The 19,760-nt window shown below is 48.0% G+C and overlaps 1 protein-coding gene across 10 annotated transcripts; it reads right to left on the bottom strand.

The window, feature by feature from the left end:
• Window positions 1–12,216: 12,216 nt before the first annotated feature.
• LOC148224579 (nucleolar pre-ribosomal-associated protein 1-like) lies at window positions 12,217–18,818 on the bottom strand. Of its 10 annotated transcripts, none has more exons than XM_088162723.1 (6): window positions 16,227–18,782; window positions 15,450–15,588; window positions 14,549–14,743; window positions 14,216–14,320; window positions 13,734–13,852; window positions 12,217–13,435 (listed from the first exon to the last, which is right to left on the bottom strand). In XM_088162723.1, the coding sequence occupies exons 1-3, from the start codon at window positions 16,440–16,442 to the stop codon at window positions 14,610–14,612; spliced, it is 489 nt and encodes a 162-aa protein (XP_088018849.1). In that variant the 5' UTR covers window positions 16,443–18,782; the 3' UTR covers window positions 12,217–13,435; window positions 13,734–13,852; window positions 14,216–14,320; window positions 14,549–14,609. The 10 variants fall into 10 exon arrangements, 7 of the variants coding, with proteins under 7 accessions (XP_088018849.1, XP_088018848.1, XP_088018851.1 ...); XM_088162725.1 differs by lacking the exons at window positions 12,217–13,435; window positions 13,734–13,852 and having other exon boundaries at window positions 13,859–14,320; window positions 16,227–16,343; window positions 16,437–16,543; window positions 18,442–18,782; XM_088162722.1 differs by having other exon boundaries at window positions 12,217–13,852.
• Between the last annotated feature and the right edge of the window lie 942 nt (window positions 18,819–19,760).

Below are 19,760 nucleotides of genomic sequence, written 5' to 3'. Positions count from 1 at the left end.
TAATCGATCGGCAGGCATTGGCAATCGATCGCCAGGCATTAGCAATCGATCGCCGATATAATCGATCGGCAGGCACGATCAATCGATCGCCGATCTAATCGATCGGCAGGCATTGGCAATCGATCGCCGATCTAATCGATCGGCAGGCATTAGCAATCGATCGCCGATATAATCGATCGGCAGGCGCGATCAATCGATCGCCGATCTAATCGATCGGCAGGCACGATCGATCGCCGATATAATCGATCGGCAGGCATTGGCAATCGATCGCCGAGCTAATCGATCGGCAGGCATTAGCAATCGATCGGCAGGCGCGATCAATCGATCGCCGATCTAATCGATCGGCAGGCATTAGCAATCGATCGCCGATCTAATCGATCGGCAGGCGCGATCAATCGATCACCGATCTAATCGATCGGCAGGCGCGATCAATCGATCACCGAACTAATCGATCGGCAGGCGCGATCAATCGATCGCCGATCTAATCGATCGGCAGGCATTAGCAATCGATCGCCGATCTAATCGATCGGCAGGCGCGATCAATCGATCGCCGATCGAATCGATCGGCAGGCATTAGCAATCGAACGCCGATATAATCGATCGGCAGGCGCAATCAATCGATCGCCGATCTAATCCATAGGCACGCATTAGCTATCGATCGCCGATCTGATTTTTCCCGCCATTTTTCATGGATTTTTCCCCCATTTCTTACTGATTTTTCCCCAATTTTTCATGCATTTTTTCCCGCAATTTTCGTGGATTTTTTCCCATATTTTCCCCATTTCTCACTGATTTTTTTCCCACATTTCTCAATGATTTGTTTCCCCAATTTATCAAGGATTTTTTTTCCCCATTTCACCATGATGTTTCCCCCATTTCTCACTGATTTTTTCCCCCCATTTTTCCATGGATATTTCCCGATTTCCCCCCCCATTGCTCACTGATTTTTGCCCCCATTTCTCTCTGAATTTTCCCCCCATTTTCCATGCATTTTTCCCCCCTTAATCACTGATTTTTTTCCCCATTTATCACTGATATTTGCCCCCATTTCTCTCTGAATTTTTCCTTCCATTTTTCATGCATTTTTCCGCCCATTAATCACTGATTTTCTCCCCATATATCACTGATTTTTTTCCCCATTTCTCAATTATTTTTTCCCCCACTTTTCCCCGTTTCTCACTGATTTATTCCCCCATTTTTCATGGATTTTTTTTTCCCCATTTTTCAAAGATTCCCCCCCGTTTTTCACTGATTTTTCTCCATTTCTCACTGATTTTCCCACCATTTTTCATGTGGTTTTTTTCCATTTCTCACTGATGTTTTACCCCATTCTTATTACCATTCTCATAGCTCTATTTTATATTTATACATATTCTTATATTTGCATTATTTCTGTTATACACTCGATTTTTCATAGATATTTGCTACTTATATTTCATTATATTTTACATGTATACCAATCTATTCTTTATATTTTATTTTTATATTAGCTATAAAAACCGTGCCTCTACCCAAATAAAAAGCATTTAAACATTCCTTTTAGACTATATTTAGGTATTTTTTATGGTTCTGTTTTTCATGCATTCTACACCCACCCCTCCCTGTCAATGTTCTGGCACCCAGCATGACCCCCCCCCCCCCCCCCCATGCCCGACTCACCTGCTCCTCCAGCGCAGCCCGGCTCCCTTTCCCAGGGACCTTGGGGTGCCCCAAACCACGTCGGAGCCCCCAGTCTCCACACCCTCCCCCTCCGTAGGGAACGGGAATGGGATGGGGAGCACACAGGACAAGAAAGGAACACAAAAGACACACTGGACAGAGAGAAGAAAAGGGCTGGAAGCTGGATATGAGGATGAAAGTGGAGCAGCAACAAACCTCAGGACTCTTGACTAGAGAGTGTGGCTGCTGAACGTCTCAAAAAAAACCCCCAGCTCCAACACAACATGCTGTGCTCACGGCTCGGCCTGGGACTCATCAGTGAACATCTCTCTCTTGCCAGGGCCATAAAGCCCCCGAGAAAACACGAGGTGAGGTTGATGTGCTCCGGCTTTGCTCCTGCTCAGCCCTAACCCCCAGCCCCTGCTGCCAGTGAGCACCCTGATCTCTGAACCTCTTCTCAGCTTGTTTGTACGCTTCCAAATTCCTTCCTCTTTCTTCAAGCTTCATCTGTTTCCTGGCATTGGGAGAATGACAAGTGTTTAGCACAGCGCAATGAATACAACAGTCTCATTTTCAGAAGACACAACTGAACGAGAACCGACAGCAGCACTGCTTCGAGACAATCTGGGCACACGTTTCCCTTCCAGCAATCTGAGTGTTCTTTTGTGTCACGCCTGAAATTCTGAAAATGGTTTTTTGAGAAAAATTATCCATAACTAGAAAACAATCCAACCAAATAAATAGAACCCCTATGATATAATAACAGCCCATATACTACAACACTCCAATTCTAATATTAATAAGAAAACAGAAATTAGCTACACAGCATTACCTCAAACAAACACTACACACTGGCAAGAATCAAAGCCACCACAAAATAATTCAAAAACTACCCTATGCCTTATGCTACAGGCTAGAACGCCATCGGCAAACCTTATCAAGGTATCCTTTAAAAACAACGCCCCACCAAAAACAAAAACAACACAAAACGCCATTCAAGAACTCCCTTATCAACACCTGAATGAAAAAACATGGCATTAGATAAATAGACCATAGCCCTTATCATACACCATCTACAAACAAAATAAAGCTATACCATACATCCTCGAAAACCACCTTCAAAGCACGACATTAGAAAAAAAAACTTTCCAGAATTAAAAGCTGTATCTAACAAAAGCCGTCTGACAAAATTAACAACCAAGCCCCCACCATCAGAGCTGCCCCTACTAAACTCCCCATCGTACATATGAAAAATCAGTTTTAAAAACCTACTTCAATTCATTCTGCCTCAAATACAAAACCATCCAGAAAGTTACCTTCACTCAAAAACAAAAGCGCACGTAGTAAATAACATTAAAAAATAAATCAGCACACTACACACCACAAGCATAAAATATTGAATTAAAACCAAAAATACCCCTATTCATTAAAGAGCCCAGCCGCAAGCTATATTTAACTATAACTTCGTGCAAACGTACACATATCATTAAAATAGATTTCTTTCAGAATACAACTGATGATCTAAAATAGTAAAATGTCCGAGAACGATATTATAATAGGATATCCTCGATCATCCTCCCGCAAATTCTCTCCACTGTATTGTCCGACACACACCAGAAAAAAAATCCAGTTTTTACTTTTTTCAGCTAACTTCTCATTTATTAGCTGAGAGGAATGTTGAATTTGTCTTTACAAATGAGCTGTGGATCAGCCTGTAGATAAGGCTAGCACTGAGAGATAAAAGAAACAATGGGATGGATTCCACTGATTGATGAATGGAAAGAGATAGTTGCCTTTACAAACAAACTGCGGGGCTGCTGATAAATGAAATTGGATATCGAAAGATGAAAGAAGCAACGGGGGGAAACTATGAATTCTATAAGAATTAAAAATTAAAAGGGAGGGTTATACATTAGAGGGGAATTTCAGGTATCAGGCGTTCCGGGAAGTCTGTGCCTCTCAAGTACCTCAGCCAATGGGAAAAGAGAGAGGGAAATGCGGCCAGGAAAATAGGACAAAAAGGAGGCTGCGTCCTCCAAAAATTTGAGAGATCCCAGGGGAATGTCCCATGGCCTCTCCCTTTATTCGAATAAAGCAAAAAGGACTCCTCTGTTTCCTTTTTGGACATAAACCGCTGGTGTTTGTGGATTAATTTTCCTGACATTTAGCAACATATTGTTAAAAAAAAAAAAAAAAAAAAAAAAGTGATCCAGAAGAGGGCAACATTGACAGCCATTCCAAGACAGGATGAACAAATGCTTTCACAATGACAGAGGATGCTGCGATGTTCTGAGAACAGAAGATAGAATAAAATAAAGGAAGGTGATGTTACAAGACAGAAAAGGGTAAAATAAAAGGAGTACCTGAGACTGGGGGGCGGGGGGGAAGAAAATGGGGAAATATTAATTGCTACACACTAGGTACAAATGCTTTTTACAAGTAATTTATGAGAAGCAAGCTAAAAGCGTCTTACTGCTGCTAGTGATATCATGCTCCAAGCTCTGCTAATAATTCCTATTTCTAGCAATAGTTAAATTGAACTCACTACATTCCAACTATTTTTCTGCTTGTTTAGATGGCAGATCCGTTTGGAACACACCTTAGTATAGCAAATTCTATGCCCAGGTAGGGACCTCTCAGTTCTTCCATAAAACATTTTCTTCTGCATCATGGCAAGCCTTTGTTTTAGCTTGACAGCTTTCTTGAAACTTAAATTTACGCATGTATCCAAAGACATTTGCAATTCCAGAAATTGGTAGGCACATAATATGGAAAGTAAATAACATTCTCGAGAGGGAGTTGCTTTGTTACTGAGGGGATGAAAAGCAAGGCTAGAGCTAGTAGAACTACCCAAGAAATTGGACTTAATGCAGCTTTTACAAGGCTCAAAGTAGCCATACCGAGATGTTTGAGCTAAAAGCCCCAGTTACCAGACTTACAGGCCTAATAGCTATCACCACACCACATTCCCTGGTTGCAGTATTTTTAACAGCAGTGCAGAACGCTACTGAAAATTATTTTTAGGTTGAATTGTTCTCTCCCCTCACTGCCTGTGTAGCTGTTAGAGGCTTCCAGGAGGCTGGGGAAGCAGACTGCTGGTTTCACTTCCAGACAGGTCACTTCCATGGTCTGCTGGAGGGCACTTTGAAGCCCGTGTCCTTTTCTTGCTCTATTGTATCTGACAACTTTCCTCCCCCACGTCTGTTTTTTAGCGGGCAGCATTTTTGGAGGGCCAGTCAAAGACCTCAGGCTCCGAGAGAATTCGTCTGCTTTGCTCTGTTTACGTGTGCAACAGATGGGAGCAGCAACTAAGTCAAGTAGTAACTTCTGAGCTGCCCAGTTATCAGTAAACCAAAATATTCTTTTGTGACTCTCGCCAGACGAACATATCATCCTATCCGAGTCACACACTGCCCCTCTGGCATTTTCCAGTCAGACAAAGAATTCCTGGCCCCTTCCTTGCATGAACCTCAGCTCTCCACCTTGTTCCAAAAAGAGTTCTAGATCCAAGGCCCAGTGAGCCAGCTACCCTTTGCTGCCCTGAGCAGTATGGAAACAGCCAAGCCCCAGCCCTGCAGCCCTGCCTAACTCGCCTTTGCCTCCCAAACCTGAACCTTTTCCTTGGCTGTGGCATCCTCACTCATGCAATCCTGAAGACAAAAATCTGATTTGGCAGGTGAGGCCGTTTCTAACGCAAAAGCTTCACCAAGGTTTCTCTTCCAGCTTCAGCCTTAAACAGTCCTGTCCTCCTCAGACAGCCCCCACCTCCAGCCTTTAGCTGTAAATACTTACTGTTTTATAGCTAATGCTTGCCACCCCTCAAAATTAAGTCTTTTGATATGCATTTACATCCCTCCCTAACCGTGTCCTCATCACCCTTCCCAAACTCAGCCTCATCTCCAGGCCTAGAACCTCTCCCTAGGTGAGGGACTGTCCTCGGGTAGGAGTGCTGACAGACCTGTGCACGAGCCCAGCTGCATAGCCCGTGCTAATCCCAGCCCAGCTCTAGCCTTTAAACCCACTGGGGCTTTGGTACTGGAGGCCCAGTTACAGTAACCCCTGTGGCCGTTCCGCTTCCAGGCCATCTGTGAGTTGTGATCCCCCACCCTACACCACTTTGGTGAGAAATGCATTCCTTTCTTACAATAAAGTTTTCATTTTATGTCTAAATTCAAGCATTCAGAGAAAACGTGTAGCAATTATATCAAGACAGACATGACAGGCACCAACATTAGTCTTTCATTACACACTTTTCATGCCTTCTCTCCACAGATTTCTTTGAGGCAACTCTGACTCCTTTTCTCACAGGCAGCTCCACACAGCACCGACTCCTCCTCTCCTCTGTACGACTGGCTAAACCCCAGCCTGTCCCTTCCCCAGCCACCTGAGCCTGTCTGTCCCACACACAGCATCCTCTCACCTTGTCCATCCCTTGCACGGCCACGTGTCCCTTCCTCCTCGCAGCACAGCCAGCAGGCTCCAGCCCACACTGCAGCAGGCTCTGCACCTCCAGCTGGAGCTGTGCTTAGTGAAACTGGCAGCCAGCTGACCCACGCTTTTATAACAACCAGCCTCACTGGGCAGGCAAGGCTGTTTCCACTCCTTGCTAATCAGTACAGCTGTAACTCGTTGGCAACTAGTGCCTTCTGCACTATCCTTACAAACTATTCTCCTACAGAAATGGACCGGAATTCCGCGGGGATTTTCCGGGGATTCCGGGGGGATTTTGTCGGGAATTCCGGGGGGATTTTGTCGGGGATTCCGGGGGGAATTTCTGGGGGATTCCGGGGGGATTTTATCGGGGATTCCTGGGGGATATTCCCGGGGATTCCGGGGGGATTTTCTCGGGGATTCTGGGCATATTTTCTCGCGGATTCCGGGGGGATTTTCTCAGGGATTCCGGGGAGATTTTATCGGGGATTCCGGGGGGATTTTTCCCGGGAAATCCGGGGGGATTTTCCCCGCGATTCCAGGGGGATTTTCCAGGGGATTCCGGGCATATTTTCTCGGGGATTCCTGGGGGATTTTCCAAGGGATTCCATGGGGATTATCCAGGGGATTCCAGGGGGATTTTATCGGGGATTCCTGGGGGATTTTCCCGGGGATTCCGGGGGGATTTTCACGGGGATTCCGGGGGGATTTTCACTGGGATTCCGGGGCGATTTTCTCAGGGAATTCCGGGGGATTTTGTCGGGAATTCCGGGAGGATTTTCAGGAGTATTCCGGGGGGATTTTCCCGAGTATTCCGGGGGGATTTTTTCGGGGAGTCCGGGGGGATTTTCCCGGGGATTCCGAGGGGATATTCCCGGGGAATTCCGGGGGGATTTTCTCCGGGATTCCGGGGGGATTTTCCAGGGGTTTCAGCGAGGAATTTCCCGGGGAATTCCCGGTGGATTTTCCAGGGGATTCCGGGTGGATTTTCTCGGGGATTCCGGGGGGATTTTCCCGAGTATTCCGGGGGGAATTTTTCGGGGAGTCCGGAGGGATTTTCCCGGGGTATCCGGGGTGATTTGACGAGGAATTCCGGGGGGATTTTCCCGAGTGTTCCGGGGGGATTTCCTCGGGGATTACGGGATGATTTTCTCGGGCAATTCCGGGGGATGTTCTCGGGTATTCCGGGGCCATTATCTCGGTGATTCCGGGGAGATTTTCTCGGGGATTCCGAGATTATTTTCCCGGGGAATTCATGGGGATTTTCCCGGGGATTCCGGGGGATATTCTCGGGGATTCCGGGGGGATTTTCCCGAGTATTTCGGGGGGGTTTTCTCGGGGATTCCGTGGGGATTTCCCCGGGGATTCCGGGGGGATTTTCCCGAGTATTCCGGGAGGATTTTGTCGGGGATTCCGGGGGATTTTCTCGTGGATTCCGGGACGATTTTCCCGAGGAATTCCGGGGGGATTTTCTCGGGGATTCCGGGGGGATTTTCTCGGGGATTCCCGGGGGATTTTCCCGGGGAATTCCGGGGGGATTTTCTCGGGGATTCCGGGGGGATTTTCTCGGGGATTCCGGGGGGATTTTCCCGGGGATTCCGGGGGGATTTTCCGGGGATTCCGGGGGAATTTTCCAGGGGATTCGGGGCCGATTTTCGCGGGGATTCTGGGGGGATTTTCCCTGGGATTGCGGGGGGATTTTCCCTGGTAATTCCAGGGGATTTTCCCGGGGATTCGGGGGGCATTTTCCGGGGATTCCGGGGGGATTTTGTCGGGGATTCCGGGGGGATTTTCCAGGGGATTCCGGGGGGATTTTCCAGGGGATTCCGGGCATATTTTCCCGAGTATTACGGGCGAATTTTCTCGGGGATTCCGGGGAGATTTTCTGGGGGATTCCGGGGGGGCTTTCACGGGGATTTCTGGGGGATTTTCGCCTGGATTCCGGGGGGATTTTCTCGCGGATTCCGGGGGGATTTTCCCGGGGATTCCGGGAGGAATTTCTCGGGGAGTCCGGGGGGATTTTCCAGGGGAACTCCGGGGGATTTTCTCGGGGATTCCGGGGGGATTTTCCATCGGACTCCGGGTTGATTTTCCCGGGGACTCCGGGGCATTTTCCGGGGATTCCGGGGGATTTTCTCGGGGATTCCGGGTTGATTTTCCCGGGGAATTCCGAGGGATTTTCTCGGGGATTCCGGGGAGATGATCCCGGGGATTTCGGGGAGATTTTCTGGGGGATTCCTGGGGGATTTTCTCGGGGATTCCGGGGGGATTTTCCCGGGGATTCCCGGGGATTTTCTCTCGGATTTTTTTCCCCAATTTTTCAAGCATTTTTTCCCGCAATTTTCGTGGATTTTTCCCAAATTTTCCCCATTTCTCACTGATTTTTTTCCCCATTTCTCAATGATTTTTGCCCCAATTTATCAAAGATTTTTTCCCCATTTCTCACTGATGTTTTTCCCCATTTCCCCCCCATTTCTCACTGATTTTTATCCCCCATTTTTCAATGATTTTTCCCCATTTCTCTCTGATTTTTTCCCCATTTCACCATGATGTTTTCCCCATTTCTCACTGATTTTTCCGTTGATTTTTCATGGATTTTTCCACCCATTTTTCGTGGATTTTTTCCCCATTTTTCCCCATTTCTCACTGATTTTTTCCCCCATTTCTCACTCCTTTTTCCCCATTTTTCCCCATTTCTCACTGATTTTTTCCGCCATTTTTCATGGATGTTTCCCCCAATTTTCATGGATATTTCCTGATTTTCCCCCCCATTTCTCACTGATATTTGCCCCCATTTCTCTCTGAATTATTCCCCCCATTTTTCATGCATTTTCCCGCCCGTTAATCACTGATTTTTTCCCCATTTCTCACCGACTTTTCCCCCCATTTCTCACTGATTTTTCCATCATTTTTCATGGCTTTTCCCCCCCATTTCTCACTGATTTTACCCCATTTCTCACTGATTTTATTAATGTTTGTATTTCTATTTCTAATTATGTTTATATTTATATTTATTATTATTGTTTTGCATGTTTATGTTTATGTTTATGTTTATATCTATGCAGGTTAACGTTTGTGCATGTTTATGTCTATGTTTATATTTATGCATATTTATTTTTATGCCGGCGAACGCGGGCAGGCGTTTTATGTAGATGCCTATCCGCCGGGGTCCTAGAGAGGCCGCCATCTTGAGCGTGTCGGGACTCTCAAAATGGCGCCTCGGGCGGCACCCCGGCTGACCTGCCAAAAATGGCGGCAGAAAGGGCGGGAAAAATTCAGGACCCCGGTGTGTAGGCATAAGATGCCTGATTACATCGCCGACGCCGATCCGCTCGCCGACAATTTTCCCGGATGTGTCAGAGCGTGCCGACAACGGCCGCGCGGTCCGCGGTGCCGCGGGCGTGAGGGCGCCGGCGGGCGCGGGCAGGCGTTTTACGTAGACGCCTATCCGCCGGGGTCCTAGAGAGGCCGCCATCTTGAGTGTGTCCGCACTCTCAAAATGGCGGCTCGGGAGGCACCCCGCCTGACCTTCCCAAAATGGCGGCAGAAAGGGCGGGAAAAAATCAGGACCCCGGTGTGTAGGCATAAGATGCCTGATTACATCGCCGACGCCGATCCGCTCGCCGCCAATTTTCCCGGATGTTTCAGAGCGTGCCGACAGCGGCCGCGCGGTCCCCGGTGCCGCGGGCGTGAGGGCGCCGGCGGGCGCGGGCAGGCGTTTTACGTAGACGCCTATCCGCCGGGGTCCTAGAGAGGCCGCCATCTTGAGCGTGTCGGGACTCTCAAAATGGCGGCTCGGGCGGCACCCCGCCTGACCTGCCAAAAATGGCGGCAGAAAGGGCGGGAAAAATTCAGGACCCCGGTGTGTAGGCATAAGATGCCTGATTACATCGCCGACGCCGATCCGCTCGCCACCAATTTTCCCGGATGTTTCAGAGCGTGCCGACAACGGCCGCGCGGTCCGCGGTGCCGCGGGCGTGAGGGCGCCGGCGGGCGCGGGCAGGCGTTTTACGTAGACGCCTATCCGCCGGGGTCCTAGAGAGGCCGCCATCTTGAGCGTGTCGGGACTCTCAAAATGGCGGCTCGGGCGGCACCCCCGCCTGACCTGCCAAAAATGGCGGCAGAAAGGGCGGGAAAAAATCAGGACCCCGGTGTGTAGGCATAAGATGCCTGATTACATCGCCGACGCCGATCCGCTCGCCGACAATTTTCCCGGACGTGTCAGAGCGTGCCGACAACGGCCGCGCGGTCCGCGGTGCCGCGGGCGTGAGGGCGCCGGCAGGCGCGGGCAGGCGTTTTATGTAGACGCCTATCCGCCGGGGTCCTAGAGAGGCCGCCATCTTGAGCGCTGCCGCAGGGCTGGGTCCCGGCCCGCGGGCCCTTCCGCCATCCTGAGAGGGGCACGGTGCAGTACCCGCCCGTGTCCACACGGCGGCAGCACTGCCGCCCAACTCAGCCCGACACTGCCGCCCTGTCAGGGACAGCCAGAGAAGGGAGAGAGTTCCAAGCACCAGAGTCCCCACCCGTCATAAAATCCTCTCAATGAACGCCCCAAAAAAACCCCGACCCAAACTAAAAATGCCCTGCCTCTGACCAAATGAAAAAAAAACCCTTTTATATATAGAAATCATCTATTTTTTAATATTTAATTTATAGTCATAATCTAGACATATTTCATATATTCAATTTAATTGCTATTCTATTTATCATATATACAATATTATTTTATTATTCATTATATACATAGATTTATATTACTAATGGTATTTCTATTTTATCTATATCCATCTATATTTGTAGGTTCATAGTTTTTAATATTATTTCTTTAAAAGCTCTGCCTCTAACCAAATAGAAACAAAAAACTCGATTATTTTAAATTATATTTGAATATATTTTTTTATTTAGTTTTCATATTTATATCTGTAGATTTATATGTCTATATTGTGTATTCTATATTTATATACTATTTAACGTATTTTTTACTAGTATATTAATATACTATATGCTATTTACATTCTATTATAACATACTATTTAATATAACATATTAAAATCGATAAATTATTTATATTACATACTACATACATGTATTTTATATTTATTTCTATATATTTATACTTACATATATATGCATATATAGTTATAATAATTTTATGTCAGTATCTATTTTTGCATATTTGTATATTTTTGCCTATATTATTTATATTATTTATTAAAAACCCTCCTCTAACCAAATAAAAAACCATAAAAAATTCCTTTTAAAGTCTAAATATTTATATATTTCTATTTTCATAACAAAATATAATGTAATGTAATATATTTATATATTGGTTTCTTATATTTGCTTCTATATTTTTATTCTTTATCTTTTCTATTTACAGTATCTATAAAAAAACCCTACCTCTATCCAAACACAAACCAATAAAACATTCCTTTTAGACTATATTTAGCTGTTTTTTAAGGTTCTGTTTTTCATGCATTCTACACCCACCCCTCCCTCTCAATGTTCTGACACCCACCATGACCCCCCCCATGCCCGACTCACCTGCTCCTCCAGCGCAGCCCGGCTCCCTCTCCCAGGGACCTTGGGGTGCCCCAAACCACGTCGGAGCCCCCCTCAGCCTTTTTTCCTCACCCCAAAGAAGGCACAGAACGACTCCAACTGCCCTGGACAGCAGCAGGGCACCTGACTGCAACCCCTCCCATGGGTCCATCCCACAGAAAGTGACTCTGCTGACACCAGAAAAGGGAGGGCAACCCCCACAAGGGCTGAAGTTCCTCCCCAGCCCTGCAGACACAGGGGACAAGGGGCAGAAAGGAGGAGGGGCAGCAGAGAAGACAAGGGAAGAAAATCAACATCAAGGTGCACGATGAAATGGAACCCCCCCTAAAAAAAAAAAAAAAAGAAGAAGAAAAATGAAAACGAAAAATAACCAAAAAACGAAAAGAAACCCCTGGCATGCTGGATGGGCAGCACAAGAGGGAGGGATTAAAAATGAACAGGGACAGTGTCCTGGTTTTGGGCAAATTTGGGGGAAAACCTCCAGAAGGAGCCCCCAGACAGCAAACCCCACGACTCCTCCCCCCCCACCCCACCGGGTTCGGGAAGAATTTCCTCGGAGAAGAGTGGGAGAAAAAAACCTCTTTATTTAACAAGCAAGACACTCCCCAGCACAGGGAAAAAAGACAACACCAGCTGACAAAAAACTCTTTCACCGTTCTGAAGGGATGACGAGTTCAATCTCTCTGGCGAGTGGTCGCCCAGTTATCAGTCTCTGGCGCTTGGGAATGGCTGCTGCAGGTGACAGAGTGTAGACTCCCGGTGTTTCTTGGGGTTTCCCAGGTCCCCGTCCGGAACAGGTTCAGATGGTATCCAGGAGAGGGAGGGGACGGGGTGGAAGAGAAAACAGTCCAGGGAAAAAGTTGGACTGCCTAGCTGAACTAACTAATAAGAAAAAAGCAAGGGCAAAGCGAAGGAAAGAAAAAGAGGCAGAAGCGAGCAAGCAGGCAAGCAAGCAAACCGAGCTAAAACCTCTCCTAAACATAGACCATGGGGGAGGTGAGCCGGCTGATAACAAGACAAAACAAAGCTTCACTCTCAGAGTCAGTCCTGGAAGCACAGGACATAATACCAAACATAATCAGGACACATGATTGGAGATAGAAACACCATAACATCACCCTAGGACAGACAGTGACCGGGACACAAGGATCCCACGGGAAACAACGGCACAGGGAGCACCACAGAGGCACAGAGAAGGACGGAGAAAAGACAGAGAGTGCCAAACACACAGCAAGGACTGAGGGGTACCATGACAAAGAGGGAACCCAGGAGCCAGAGAGGAAGCGAGCACAGCCCGTGCGGGGCGGGCAAAGACGGGCAAGGAGCAGCACAGGCACGGAGACAGAGAGGCACGGCCAGCAGGACAGAGGCTCACCAGGAGAGGGGCACAGCAAGGGAGGAGCACCGGGCAGCGCTCCTTTAGGACAAGAATATTCACACACACAAGCAATTCCCTCATTTGCACCTCATTCTTATTTCACACCCCACCCCCCCAATAAAAAATTCAGCTCATAGCACAGGCAGCTCTGGCTTTTCCCTGCACAGTATTTCTACCAGGGACCTGGGCACAGCACGCGGTCGCGAGTCACCTGAATCAATCCTGATTTAACATTTCAAAGCTTCTCCTTCTGGCACTGCACCTTCTCAGACCCGGGCTGCCATGTTCCACTCCCCTCATGGCCAAATTCAAGAACAACTGTTGCCATTCTGCAGAGAATTCCCAATATGACTCACGTATTATCAGTGGGCAGAAAACTCTTTGGGCTTCAGTTCCACCTCTCACCTGTTCCACGTGGAGGGAGGACAGGCATTTGTCACACATCACAGCAGCAGTGATGGATCAAGGCTTTTTTTTTTTTTTTTTTTTTTTGATTGAATAAAAGGGTAAGAAAAAACAAACCAGGTCTCATACAAATGTCTTGAAACACCATTAAAGCTTTTTAAACCCAAGGAGACCATCGTGATTCCTGACTTCAGTCTTCTATTCATACTGGTTTTGGCATCATGAAATCAATCAGAGTCTTTAAAGAAATACTAAATCATCATGACTAAACCCCGGGCTCCTGGTCATTTGCACTTACAGCCCCTTGTAGGAAGCTCTCCAGCCTTTTTTTCCCATCCTACGTTGGACAGAGGATGGCTGTGAACCGCACGCCTCCGCACAAACAGTCCTGCCGGTTCCTCAAAAAGTTTAAAATGCCTGTGATAAAAATGATAGAAAGTAATACTGCCTCTCAGACTGTTCAAGAAATGGGAAGTTGGACTTTCAATGTCCCACTGAGAGATGCCAAATAAAAGCTTCCCCATGAGCTCGCACAGAGTAGTAACATTTCTTGGACGAAACTAAACTAAGATTTTTTTTTGACCAAACAAGATAGGTCTGTATGAGAACAGCTCAGGAGGCTTTCAGGGCTCGCAGTGATGCTGGCAGAGCACAGAACGTTAAAGATGAAGTCTTAACTCCCTGAATTAATGCCCTGTGGTAGCCAAATCTTTTTGCAAAGACACATAAGACTTGCTTCTCCTTGTTTCCGAGTTCCCAAGCCATCCTGTAATTCGTCACCTGCACTAGTGCAGACCAATCTGCCGTGGGCAAGGAACAGATCCGGCTCCTGAGCTCCAAGCCACGTGTCCCCGATGGAAACCCAAGTCAGGAATACAAAAACACCTGTGGAAGAAAGACGAGAGAAAAATCAGAAGACACAGATATTCTTCTATTTCCACACAGAAATACCGAGCCAAGCTGTTTACCTCTGGGACTCTGTTTTCAAACAGCTCCCCAGCTCTGTTCCTAGATGGAAAACGTGGAGTGGCTTTGCCCATGCAAAGCCAATGAGCCTCCTCACAAGAAGGAACAAACCAGTTTCCTGCTAAATCAGACACCTGGAAATCTCACCTGTCACATGCTGTCATGGACCAGGCAAGAGGGATCAGCATCCAGGCCCACGTGGACTTGTTCATTCCTGGCTTCTAATGCAGCAGGGACAACAGCACTGAAGGGAAATGATCACGTCTTCATTTAAAGAGAACCCAACTTCTTCATCAAAGCCATCACTGTCCTCGATCAGGACATCCACCATATCCAGGACATCTAATAAGTGAAGAAAAACATCAAAGCAAGAATCCAGACTAACAGGAAAAACAACAGACGTAGAATGCAACACTCCAGGAATACAAGGCATCTTTTTAATTCTTTTTAATAAAAAAAAAAAAAATTAAAAAAAAGTATGAAAGCCACATTTGTCACACAATACAACGTTAAGTGCAACCCCTAAATTACAGCTGAACCTTCACTCTGCCTTTCAATGCTGCTGTCCAGCACGGAGCAGCTGTGGCTGCTCCTGGATCCCTGGATGTGTCCAAAGCCAGGCTGGACACTGGGGCTTGGAGCAGCCCGGGCTACTGAAAGGTGTCCCTGTTCATGGCAGGGCTGGAACTGGATGAGATTTAAGGAGCCTTGCCGGCCAAACCACTCTGGGATTCCATGACTCTGTCAACAGTCCCAGGCAGAAGGGCTAGATTTCCATTTGAGTTCAAAAACGCCGCTGCAAGAGCATGAAGAGAGATTTCAAATACCGTTCAAGTGGCACAACCACGGCAGAAATTACTTTCAGAGGTAAAGCGGCAACTTGGCAATTCCACTTCGACTTCTGATACCAAGAACACGTGGAGAGCTGAATCCTGGAGGGCCCTTACTTAACAGGATTGCCAGAGTTATCCATCCCCAGTTTGCTGATTAGGGCTAGAAAGTGTATCCCCAAGTCATGGAGTTGGGATGTTGACAGGTTACCACATACCATCAATGTGAGAGACGGGGATGCTGATGTTATCAGAGTCCTGTTTAAACAGAGCCACCTGGAGCGTGCTGGCTGCCTGAACCAGGTCTGCTGCCTTGTCAGTGTAGGGACAGGGGTTGGCCACCAGCTTCAGCAGGATCTGTCAGCAAAGGTGGGGAGAAAGGTAAGTGCACCTGCTGGCTGGCAAGTGCAGGGGAACCACACGGTACTGAGAACGACCACGTGCTGAAAGCTGGGCAGCTTTTATGAGGACAACTTCCATAGCACTTCTGCAGGATTCTGTCTACAGTTCCTGCTCTACAGGCCACACTGATGGAAAAACAAAAACCCACCACAACTTGGCACCTAGATTGCGACCACACACCGAGTACCTGGGCAGACCACAGTGGAGGCAAAGCACTGGGCATTCAACATCCTGAAGAGTAAACAGCAAGTGTCACCTTTCCTTGTAAAGGACCACCATCTACTGAGCTCTGATAATGTTGGCACCTAAAGAGGAGATCAAAGCTACCCACACCTACACCACTCTACCCTTACACCGACAATGCTGTAATAACAGCTGATCTTTTTGGATTTCATTTTCCTACAAATCATTTGGCTGCCCTCCCACTGAACACAAGAAGGATGCCACCTCCGTATAAAGAATCCCAAACAAGGCTTTTCTCAGAATTCATTCGCTGGTCTTTGACAGGTTTCTCAACAATAGCAACAAGACCTCCAGTTTCCACTAACACTATTCTTTGCATTTTTTTATCCAGCTGATTTGAACACCGTTACCTTTTCCAAAAACTGAATCACTGCTTCCTTCTGGTCTTCTTTTGTATTATCCAAGTGCTCCAACCGAATTGAAAGCTCCTTCCACGTGTACTCAAACGCTCCACTGTCACGTAAAACCTGTCCAGGAAACAAAGGAGAAGGTGTGTAAATAAACCTCAAAACACCTAAAATACAAAACCCCGAGGGATGCAGATCTTTTTCTATAGTTACCTTCATGCTTCCTTCTTTTAGGAACGAAAAGAAGAGCAGGTTGATGAGGAGGCGTATCTGCCGCTCTCCTCACCCTCAGTTCAAGAGGCTCACTAGGGGGACTTCAGCTGCATAGTGGACAATAAAAATCCTACTTCTGTAATTTTTGGAAAGCAGGTTATACTGCTTTCAGAGGGCCGTACAGCTTTCTATCATCACAGGCAGTTAAAAAAAAAAGAAAAAAGCACCTTCAAAATAGCCTGTAGGGGAGTTTTAGAAAACTACCGATGAAACAGAGGAAAATCATTGCTAAATTAAACCTGAATCAGGCTACTTGGACTTAAAGCAATCAGGCAGAGGGATGAACAGTCACATAAATGAGCAGTGGGCTGTGACCACAGCAAGGTCCAGAGAGAAGTGCAAGTTGCTGGGGGTGGTGAGGAAGACCAACAAGTCCCACACCCTAGAGACAGGCTTTGACGTGCCTAGAAACTTCCCCCCGCTTTCCTGCTCTCCAAATTCAGGCCCTGACTGCGAGCACCCAAACTCGGTGACCCCGAGCTCCAGCTCTACAAGCAAGAAAGGAGGAGGGAGAAGAGGAAGGAATCCGAGTGACACCAGGGTTCAGCTCCCTCCCCCTAAGGCCCAGCAAGAGAGGAAACCTTGCCCAGCTTCCCGACCCTGGCACCTACGTTGGACGACTGCAATTACACAGGATGAATCTGTGCCTTTGCTCTTCTCCACACATCAAATACAAGGAAGCCATCACAACTCATTTGTTCTACAGTTACTCCGTGTACAACACCAGCAGCTCTAAAAACAACTGCTGCTCACATCAATCTGACAGGGTAATTCTTTTAAAGCAAGAAAACATGAAGGAAAAAGGATTCATTATAATATAAGCGACTATTTTTGGCAGGGTCTGGAAACAGAAATGCACCTGCAGCTCTCACAAAACCAGGCAGGAACAGAATGTGAAATCCAAAAACGAGCCTTCAGTTACATGGCACTGTGCAGAAAAGTAAGTCCTTACCATCTATTCTTAGCAGCCTTTCTGCTGACGGAACTGCCCCAACTTCCCTGTTCCTGCTTTCCCTTCAGAGAAAATGCAAAGGACTGAAGTGGAAAGTGGACACAGGAACAAGTCAAGCAGTCCATGTTCCCACCTGGCAAAAGAATCCAAAACCATCAGAAAAACGGCACATTTTGAGCAGCTTTCGGTTGAGACATTCATTGCTGGGAGACCAAGTGAACCTGCCTTTAATCCCTTGCAAGGATCAAGGGCCACTAAACCCGAATTCAGTCACTGTAACTGGATTTTTTTCTTGGCAGGACAGTCTGCTTGCATTTATTCCTTATTCCTAGGGGTAAATCTCTACCCCTACTTAGGTAACTAAAGGATGTCCTCTTTGAATAAGGTGCTAAAAACAGCAGTCTCTGGTGTCTGGTGGACTTCGAGCTGACCAGCTTTTTCTCAAAAGTCAAATAACTAATTTAAATATGCAGAGGGGGATGCTAATTTTCAAGACAAAAAGTACTCCTTGCATCAAAGCTGGGATCAGACAATAACAGAGAGGACTACTCTGCAGGGCCAGAGGAAACCGGAGAAGACTTATGAAAGGCTAGAGTGCTGAAGTACAGATTAAAGAAACGCTGATAAAAAGTAAAAATCCAAAGCAATATCTTCTTGATCAATGTCAAGACCTTTGCAGGCACCAACTGCACTGATTTATTACAGTATCAGAATTCATTCAGCCTCGGGGGGGTGCGTAAACACGACAGACATTTTCTTTGCTCTTTCATCAACTGCTGCAGTGAAGTCCGTTCACAGCATTGATTTCTGTCAAATATTTCGTTACTAGCCGGTTATCTGACAGCAAATTTCAACAAGAGTCACAGGAAAGGAGACTGGTGACCACACAATCCTGCAGCAAAGGTAACTGCTTCAAGAAAAAATCGTACAATCCTGAAATTTCAGGCCAGTGGGATAGAGTGAATATCCTGATATTTCAATTCCAAAGCTTACCTTAATGGTCTCGGGCTCCGGGGCTTGGAGGGGGGGTCGGTTCGGAAGGGCCGCCTCCGGAGGAGGGGATCCCGGGGGGAGTCAGGGGCCCGGGGAGGGGGGCGAGGCGGAGGGAGAGGAAAAAGAGGAAGATGAGGAGGAGGAAGAAGGGGGAGAGGGTTTGAGAGGAGGGGAAGCCCAAATCCGTGCTGTGTGCGGAGCTCCGACAGCACGCTGCAGCCCGCAGCTCAGTGTGAGCACGGGGCAGAGGAGGCGATTTCTGGGCATTCAATCACCCTGAGGCGGGCCCGGCACCGCCCCTGCAGCACCGTCCCCAGCACAGCTCGGTACCGCTCCGGGATCACCCGGCCCCGCCCCCGGTGCCGCCCGGGACCACTGGGGACCGCCCCTAAAGCACCGCCCCGGCCCCGCCCGGTCCCGTCCCCGGGACCTCCGTGCCCCGCCTCGCCAAGCCCCGGCTCCGCCCCGAGCCTGCCCGGGCTGCGCCGGGACCATCGCTGGCGGCCCCGCCCCTCTTCCCCGGGCCGAAGCGGGCTGAAGGAGATGTCCGCACGATTGGAAACGCCGCCGAAAATCGCACCCGTGGGATCGGTGTCGGCGTCGTGCGCAGGCATCCCACTAGAGCGAGCGGGCTCCTTGCTGTGCCACCCTCCTTTTGCAGCCAGAGTTAGAAGGTCGGGGAGCGACACCCGAGCCGCCATCTTGGGAGAGGCAGGCGCGCAGTACCGCGCTCTGCCCAAAGGGTGGCGCTTGGGAGACAGGCAAGGGATGGAATCAAGGAGTGTCCCAATCCTTGAGGAAATCCCCCTGAATGAACGCCCCAAAAAACCCCGACCAGAACTGAGAAACCTCCTGCATCTGTACGAGTGCAAAGGGTGTGCAAGGAGTGTGCAAATAGTGTGCATTAGCAATCGATCGGCAGGCATTGGCAATCGACCGCCGATCTAATCGATCGGCAGGCATTGGCAATCGATCGCCGATCTAATCGATCGGCAGGCATTGGCAATCGATCGCCGAGCTAATCGATCGGCAGGCACGATCAATCGATCGCCGATCTAATCGATCGGCAGGCATTGGCAATCGATCGCCAGGCATTAGCAATCGATCGCCGATATAATCGATCGGCAGGCACGATCAATCGATCGCCGATCTAATCGATCGGCAGGCATTGGCAATCGATCGCCGATCTAATCGATCGGCAGGCATTAGCAATCGATCGCCGATCTAATCGATCGGCAGGCATTGGCAATCGATCGCCGAGCTAATCGATCGGCAGGCACGATCAATCGATCGCCGATCTAATCGATCGGCAGGCATTG

Source organism: Sturnus vulgaris, chromosome 3 (genome assembly GCF_052056855.1).
Source record: "Sturnus vulgaris isolate bStuVul1 chromosome 3, bStuVul1.hap1, whole genome shotgun sequence".
NCBI lineage: Eukaryota > Metazoa > Chordata > Aves > Passeriformes > Sturnidae > Sturnus > Sturnus vulgaris.
This window is presented reverse-complemented; position numbering and strand designations above follow the sequence as displayed.

Bases quoted from the DNA above. Each gene is read 5' to 3' on its own strand.
- LOC148224579 (XM_088162722.1), bottom strand. From the start codon at position 16,442: ATGAAGGTAACTATAGAAAAAGATCTGCATCCCTCGGGGTTTTGTATT. The intron at 15,589-16,226 runs GTAACGGTGTTC...CTTTGCTGACAG, and splicing joins TGATTCAGTTTTTGGAAAAG to ATCCTGCTGAAGCTGGTGGC. The intron at 14,744-15,449 runs GTATGTGGTAAC...TTCACTTATTAG, and splicing joins CCCCGTCTCTCACATTGATG to ATGTCCTGGATATGGTGGAT.